The sequence below is a fragment of the Apis dorsata genome, unplaced genomic scaffold (genome assembly GCF_000469605.1).
Source record: "Apis dorsata unplaced genomic scaffold, Apis dorsata 1.3 scaffold_655, whole genome shotgun sequence".
NCBI classification, from domain to species: domain Eukaryota; kingdom Metazoa; phylum Arthropoda; class Insecta; order Hymenoptera; family Apidae; genus Apis; species Apis dorsata.
This window is the reverse complement of record NW_006263844.1, coordinates 319,249-327,266: the sequence shown is the minus strand read 5'-3', so window position 1 is coordinate 327,266 and position 8,018 is coordinate 319,249. Positions and strand designations below refer to the sequence as shown.

The 8,018-nt window shown below is 32.0% G+C and overlaps 1 protein-coding gene across 3 annotated transcripts in view; it reads left to right on the top strand.

The window, feature by feature from the left end:
• Nucleotides 1–8,018, top strand: part of LOC102676657 (transient receptor potential protein) — a 10,599-nt gene that overhangs the window by 1,736 nt on the left and 845 nt on the right. Inside the window, exons 2-18 of one of the 3 annotated variants that reach the window (XM_006621989.2) lie at nt 100–323; nt 643–787; nt 921–1,016; nt 1,207–1,349; nt 1,943–2,144; nt 2,252–2,422; nt 2,506–2,740; nt 3,258–3,410; nt 3,705–3,850; nt 3,940–4,046; nt 4,246–4,379; nt 4,580–4,709; nt 4,791–4,986; nt 5,085–5,249; nt 5,773–5,995; nt 6,832–7,254; nt 7,738–8,018. In XM_006621989.2, the coding sequence (XP_006622052.2) occupies nt 169–323; nt 643–787; nt 921–1,016; nt 1,207–1,349; nt 1,943–2,144; nt 2,252–2,422; nt 2,506–2,740; nt 3,258–3,410; nt 3,705–3,850; nt 3,940–4,046; nt 4,246–4,379; nt 4,580–4,709; nt 4,791–4,986; nt 5,085–5,249; nt 5,773–5,995; nt 6,832–7,254; nt 7,738–8,018 (3,105 nt within the window). In that variant the 5' untranslated portion in view covers nt 100–168. Of the gene's footprint in view, nt 1–99; nt 324–642; nt 788–920; nt 1,017–1,206; nt 1,350–1,942; nt 2,145–2,251; nt 2,423–2,505; nt 2,741–3,257; nt 3,411–3,704; nt 3,851–3,939; nt 4,047–4,245; nt 4,380–4,579; nt 4,710–4,790; nt 4,987–5,084; nt 5,275–5,772; nt 5,996–6,831; nt 7,255–7,737 lie in introns of those variants that run through there. The other 2 variants (XM_031513518.1, XM_031513519.1) reach the window with 2 other exon arrangements.

The window sequence follows — 8,018 nt, the reverse complement described above, 5'->3', positions numbered from 1 at the left end:
AAAAAAAAAAAAAAGAAAAATACTTATACGATAATAATTCTAACTGCCAAAAAATTTTTTCCTTTCGCATTGAACAAATTTTTCAACGAATTTTCGTAGGTACACATATATATATATTCGATGAACCATTCCCTGTGAATATCTCCGGGAATATACATCGAAGCAGGAATGAATCCATCCGAGTCGCAACAGAATCTTCTCACGGATGATGCGAGAGCACCATCGCTACAATCTCTAAACGCGCCCACGGACTATACTCTTGGCCCAGTTGAGAAGCACTTCCTGCTGAGCGCGGAACGAGGTGATTGTGCCACTGTCAAAAGGTAATCCTTCGTGCCCGGCCGGAAGATAAATCGTTTGGGGGGAGGTAGAGGGGCCGAGGAGGGGGGTCGTAGAATCGATCTCGAATCGTCGTGAAAAATGGCGACGATCGTTGTTGCTACGTTTCTCTTTCTCTCTATTTCCATATTCATCAATTTGTTTAATGGAGATTGACGGCAGAGAATTTTGATTTTCCGATCCACGATTTATTTTATACGAGTGAAAATGTCGAATTTTTTTTTTTTTAGAAGATTACTTATATTTTCAAAATATTAAATTATATTTGATTATACATACAGAGATATAATGAAATATTATTAGATTATTGCAGGAGAACAAGGATCATCCGGAAATTCTTAATATCAATTGCGTGGATCCTTTGAATCGATCCGCTCTGATCGCCGCCATCGAAAACGAGAACATCGAACTCATCAAGCTACTTCTCGACTTAGGGATTCAAGTGAAGGTAAGATGAAGATGAAGAAACAAAACGTTTTCGTTTTATTTTCTCTATGAGTGAATAATGATGGATAGATAGAACTAAACACCACCGATAAAGCATCACACGCTTGATATATAATTTTCGCTTTTCTCTTCAGGATGGACTCTTACATGCTATAAAGGAAGAATACGTGGAAGCCGTAGAAATCTTACTGGAATGGGAGGAAAAAACGCACAAGCCCGGCCAACCTTATGTAAATTCAATAAGCTCATTTTTTCCCCTTTCGTTCGATATTTTTTTTTTATTTTAACTATATTATTACTCAATTTCACCATATTTTTGAAACATTTTGTGGATCGAACGAATTTGCAAATAATATTTTTTCTAAAGAAAGAATTTGAAAAGTGACAAAGAAAATCTCTATTTCATTGATTTCTTCACAGAGTTGGGAAGCTGTTGACAAATCATCGTCGAATTTCACCTCTGATATAACTCCATTAATTCTGGCCGCGCATAAGAACAACTATGAAATTTTAAAAATTCTGTTGGATCGTGGCGCTACGCTTCCCATTCCTCACGATGCCAGGTACAAGTCGAAATTTAATTTTATCAATCGATAATTTTAATATTCCACGAGCAAAACTATAATTAATTCGTGAGAAACTTAAATCGAATCCGATTTCACATTTTTTGGCTTCATGTCCAATCTCTGTCTTCCACTTATGATGCCAGTTATTCGATTAAGAATACTAATTATGTTATTGAAAATGTAACACGTGTTCTCCAATACACGTGTGTCCAGTAACTTCTATTAAAATATATATATTATTTCCAATTTAAAGATAAAATTTCTTTCTTGATTTATTAATCCTAATATCTTATCCAAATATTACTTTAATTCTACTTTAATTCTACTTTAAATAATTCTACTTTCAATATTACTTTAATTCTACTCAAGTAGATCTTAAGACTTTTTTCATTTATAAATTTTTAAACATCAATATCAATATCAAACAAAACTTATTAAATATAAATATTTGTCACAAAGAAAAATAATTGTATTTGGAAAAAATATTTATCCATCTTCTTCTTATATGTTTTATGTTATATTATTATATATATATTATATGTATTATATATATTATTATATGTATTATATATATTATTTCTATTTTCCAGATGTGGATGCGACGAATGCGTAACATCCAGCGAACAAGATTCTCTGAGATATTCCCAAGCACGAATAAACGCGTATCGTGCTCTCACCTCGCCATCTTTAATCGCTTTATCTTCGAGGGATCCTCTTCTCACAGCTTTTGAACTTTCTTGGGAACTTCATCGATTGAGTCGAATGGAACAAGAGTTCCGTTTCGAATATGAGGTGTGAATTTTCAGCCAATTGGTTCAATTCTGTGTTCATTCTTTTGTTCATTTGGTAACGAAGGAATTATTTTATTTTAATTTTTCGTGCAATTATTCTGCGAATAGGAAATGCGAGAACTGACGCAAAATTTTTCCACATCCTTGCTGGATCACGTTCGCACGTCCTTAGAATTGGAGATAATGTTAAATTACAATCCTTACGGTGAAAATTGGGAGCCTGGAGAACGACAAACCTTGGATCGACTCAAGCTTGCTATTAAATACAAACAGAAACAGGTGACATGATTGTTATTAAATATTATAGATACATATATGTATATATATATATGTATATATATATTTTTTTCATTTTTTTCAAGTTCGTAGCTCATCCGAATGTTCAACAATTACTGGCCGCTATCTGGTACGATGGTTTGCCCGGTTTTCGAAGGAAAAATATGATTGGACAACTTATAGATGTTGGAAAACTTGCAGCAATGTTCCCAGTGTATAGTACTATTTATATGCTCTCACCAACATCACCGATGGGCTTGTTCATGAAGAAACCTTTTGTCAAATTCATTTGTCATTCCTCCTCCTACGCATTCTTTCTGAGTAAGAAAATTAATTGATTTCATTTATTAAAAGTTTATATCATAATCATAATTATTATTAATCAAGTTATTTTTTCATTATCTTCTTGTTCAATGAATAAGAAAGTTTTTTTTCAATTTATTTAACTCACAAAGATAGAGAAATTATTTAATCTTGTATTATTTTAACTTCTTATTATTTACTATTTAAAAAAACATGAAAAGATTCACAGAATGAACGACAAATTCTTTCAACCGATTAATTTTTATATTATTCACCCCTGAAATGAACTTTAATAAGGAAAATAAATTTAATTTCTTTCTCTAAAAATAAGAAATCAAATTAGCCTTTAAAGTTCGACTTTTAATTAATTATGTATTTGAAAAAAAAAAAAAAGAGGAAGAGCAAGAAGAAGAAACTTTTCAATTAGTTTGTTCGTAAGGTAAGTCTTTCGATAAAAGGGGTGGCGCGGTTAAAAGAATTAGTTGTTGGAAAATTTAGTTATAACGAGACTCGAGCCGATTGAAATTTCCGTTAGTGCTTCTTGGAATGGCGTCACAACGTATCGAGTACCTGGTTATCGAATTATTTGGAAACGACTGGTTACACGAGATATTGGCTGGATGGAAAAGACGTGAACGTGGATGCATACCTGGCTTCGTCGAAACCGGTGTCATCATCTACGTAATCAGTAAACAAATTAATTCTTTCTTAAAAATAAATAAAAATGATCCCATTTTCCATTATATTTATTTTCCATATTTTATATTGATACAATATTTATTAATAAAATGTCTTGATAAGTCTCTTTTCAATTGCAAATAAAAATTTTGAATCATGTATGCTTCTTAAGTTACAACAAGTTTTCATTTCAAATAATTTTTTTTAATTTTCATTTATAATTTTTTATAATTTTTTTCTGAGATAAATCACACACATGTATGTATAATATACATTTTTTTTTTAAACAGATTAAATCTTTCAGGCTTGATCCTTGGAGAAATAAGATCATTATGGTCGGATGGATTGATGGAGTATATATCGGATCTTTGGAATATAGTGGATTTCGTTCAGAATATATTTTACGTAATTTGGATTATGTTGAGAATAACTGCATGGATTATTGTTCAAGTATATATTTTTTTTCTTTTTCTTAAATTTCTAACTTTCGTTCCGTTTAACATGATAGTAATTGTTTGATTCGATCATTCACCCTATAGAAAGAGTACAGAAATGGGTTGGATCCTTGGTATCCCAGAGACCAATGGCACGCTTTCGATCCCATGCTTTTGTCCGAGGGAGCTTTCGCCGCTGGGATGATTTTCAGGTGCAATGCAAAGTTATCCAAATTTCTTCATTCGCGATATTATAAAAATTTCACTCTAAAAAACGAATTCGTGAAAAAAAAATTATTCTTTTCCGATATAAATGCACGTAAATAAAATTAAACAAATCGTGTAACAAAATAAATATTGAATAATTAATTATCACTTGAGATGAAAATATCCGTTTTTTTCTTTTTCTAGTTTTTTGAAATTAGTTCACATATTCAGCGTGAACCCCCATCTCGGACCACTCCAAATTTCCCTCGGGAGGATGATAATAGACATTATCAAGTTCTTCTTCATCTATACTCTGGTATTGTTCGCCTTTGGATGTGGTGAGTAATTCCCTGCCGTTTATTTATTTAGCTTCTTACTTAACTTGTTAAAGACATTTGGTAAAGATTCAACAATTATTCAATAGTTTCCATTCTTCTGAAAATTCCATATATTTTTTTTTATACTTATTTATCGTTTTTTTTCAATCATTTTTTTTTTTCCTTTCTTGCACTATACTAATAACTTAATTATAATTTAGGAATGAATCAACTGATGTGGTACTACGCGGATCTGGAAAAACAAAAATGCTATAACATAAAAGATTTTCCAGATCTGCCCGATTTCGATAATCAGGAGAAAGCTTGCTCGATATGGAGACGTTTCGCCAAGTATATAACGATTATTCGATTGTACTCTCTGTTAAAAAATATTATTTAGGAAATTAATTTTCTATAAATAATTATCTTCAGTTTGTTCGAGACATCACAATCGCTTTTCTGGGCCAGTTTCGGTATGGTTGATCTAATGTCGTTTGATCTAACTGGAATAAAAAGCTTCACCAGATTCTGGGCATTGCTTATGTTCGGCTCTTATTCCGTGATAAATGTGATCGTCTTACTAAACATGCTTATCGCTATGATGTCCAACTCCTATCAAATAATCTCGGTACGATAAAATAATAAAGTATATTTTCATTCATGAATTTTTTTCAATAGCGAAACAATTAACGAATTTGTTAATACGAATAATACGAATACGAATAGGAAAGATCCGATACGGAATGGAAATTTGCCAGGAGCCACTTGTGGATGAGTTACTTCGAAGATGGCGACACCGTGCCTCCCCCATTTAACATGATCCCAACTTCCAAAACGTTCAGCAAAATCTTGTCGTGTGGCAAGGCTGGTCGTCAAACTAGATCTCTGATCGTATGTATTTTTATCGTCACATTATGTGAATAGAATAGATTATTAATTTATATCAGATTTAGATAATCTGAAAAAAATGAATTAATTAAAATTTCGATTAAAGTTATATTAACATTATTAAAAATAATCGAACAATATTTATTCATAATTACTATACTCGATTGCTCTTTGTATAACCTCTTTGGTGCTACAGTTAATTGCAGTTATTCGATGCTTTCAGTAATAAATCAAGTAAATATATAATTAAACATCTTTAATTTGTATTATTATTGCTGGATAGGATAAGAATCACTTTCAGGGTCGAATGAAAAGAAAAAAGCGATATGCATCCCGTTAGAGCGTAAAACAATCGATAAATGCTTTCAATAATAAATCAAGTAAATATATAATTAAATATTAATTTGTATTATTATTGCTAGATAGAATAAGAATCACTTTCACAGTCGAATGAAGAGAAAAAAGCGAGATGCATCCCGTAAAACAATCGATAGAAATTTCAAATATCTTCGAAAATAATTTGCAGAAAAAATCAAGAGAGAAGGCAATGGCGAGACACGACACGGTTATGCGATTACTAATCAGACGATATGTGACCGCGGAACAAAGGAAACGAGATCAGTTTGGTATCACCGAGGACGATGTAATGGAAATCAGGCAGGACATTTCCACATTACGATACGAGTTGATTGATATTCTTCGACAAAATGGAATGAGAACACCTATGGTCGAGAAACAGGATACCGCGAGTAAGTTTACGAATTATCTTCGCCTATATTGACTTCATTATTGCAATTTATAAAAAATTGATTCAAGAAAGGATCAAATAAAATTTCAATTATTCAATATTTATCACACGTGCTGTGTAACAAATGACTCGCGTTTTTTTTATTTATTCTATGTAATATGTGCCAAGCATGAGTGAGAAATTTGTTATCGGATATCAGCACACGTATTAAAAAAATTATTGATTTTATATTAATTGCAGATAAGAAGGAAGATTTTTAATTAAAAAGTAGCGATGTGCGAGAATGAATCAATACGATTATGCTTTAATGTCATATTATTTATATTACGAATAAATATTTCACAAGAAGCACTTAAACTCTGAATGATTTATTTTTAATTTGTTATCCGAACTTATCATAAAACGTGCCGATCGAGTATTTTTTAATTATCTAATCAAAATCTGTAAATAATTTAACGTGTATCATGAACTGTATTTTACAATAATTTTTATCACCTTATATCTTGCTTCTATAAAGCTTCTATATGAATAATTTAATCGCGAAAATAGTGCATGTAATGAATTATATCCCTTAGGGAATAAGGAAAGAATAAAAAGAAAAAAAATACAATAGATATTGTAAAATACATGATATCATCAAAAATTCAAAATACGAAAAATTATTGTTTCACTTCATTATCCAAATTGAAATTTTTTAATCTAAAGGAAAATAAATTAATCACCAACTTTAAACTTTATGTTTAATTACACAGAAAGATCATTGTGAAAAGGATACTTTAATAATCAGAAATAAGGGGAAAAAAAATTATTAAACACAAGAATTTTTTGTTATTCTAGTATCCGGGAAGAAGGGTCGTGTGATGGAACGCCGACTCCAGAAGGACTTCCAGATCGGTATAGTGGAGGGTATAGTGAACGCGGTGATCCAAAGTGAGAAAGAGCCGAAGGATGTGTTCAGTCAAATTGCGAAAGCGATTGGCCGCAAGAGCAGCGCAAATAAGAAGAAAGATTGGAACGCCATGGTACGACAGAACACGATTGCCAAGGATCCTATTGGCAGCTCGAACGAGGCACTTGAAAAACAAACGAGGCGCAGTATACGCAGACTTGGCCATCAACCGAACTCGGATCTGACTTCGTTAGATCCTAATCGTTTGGTAGATTATAATCCAAATTTGATGGAAGTGTCACCGACTACGAGGATCGCTTATGCGAAATTCATGATGCGCCGGCCCAAAGCGGCGGAAGGAGAAGGAGAAGGAGAAGGAGAAGGAGAAGGAGGAGAAGGAGAAGGAGAAGGAGAAGGCAAGTATATCTTTGTTATTTCTGACATATTTGCTATATACATTTATATATCTTTATCAAAAATGAATTGAATGAATCTTGTTATCGTATTGTTCGTCCATGAAAAGATGGTAAATCCAAAAAAGTACAGGTATTATTGTTCTACTATCTGATATCTCTTCATAAATTCTTTGATGAACACGAATGAATGAGCGTAATTGGAAAACAGATAACTTCAAAACATTTGAAGTAAATTTTTTATTCCATAAGCAGAATGTTAACTATTGGTAAAAATATATTTTTCATAGTTTATAAGAATCCTACTTCTATATCAACATGTATTAATAGTGTAGCAATTAATAATTCTATCGTTTCGCTTCCCATTGCTTCCATTGTGGGCGAATAAAATAATATATTTGCCTGAAATATGTCTGTCATTTTAACGTATATTATTTTCAGAAAATAAAAAGGAAAATGAAGAAGGAGTTCAAAAATCTGTTCGAATATCTAATGAAATTGCTACAAATCCATTGTTGAAGAAAACATTATTAAAGACTATAAGTACTAATATGGAAAAAGGCACAACATCGGAAATGAGGACACCGTCACCGATTCCGGAGGATCCGAGAGAAGAGGATGGAAAGAATAAAACGCCGGCGAAAAAAGAACATCTAAAACCATCGTTGAACAAAGAGGAAGATAAGAGCGCGAAAGATGACGTGGAAAAGAAAAAGAAAGAG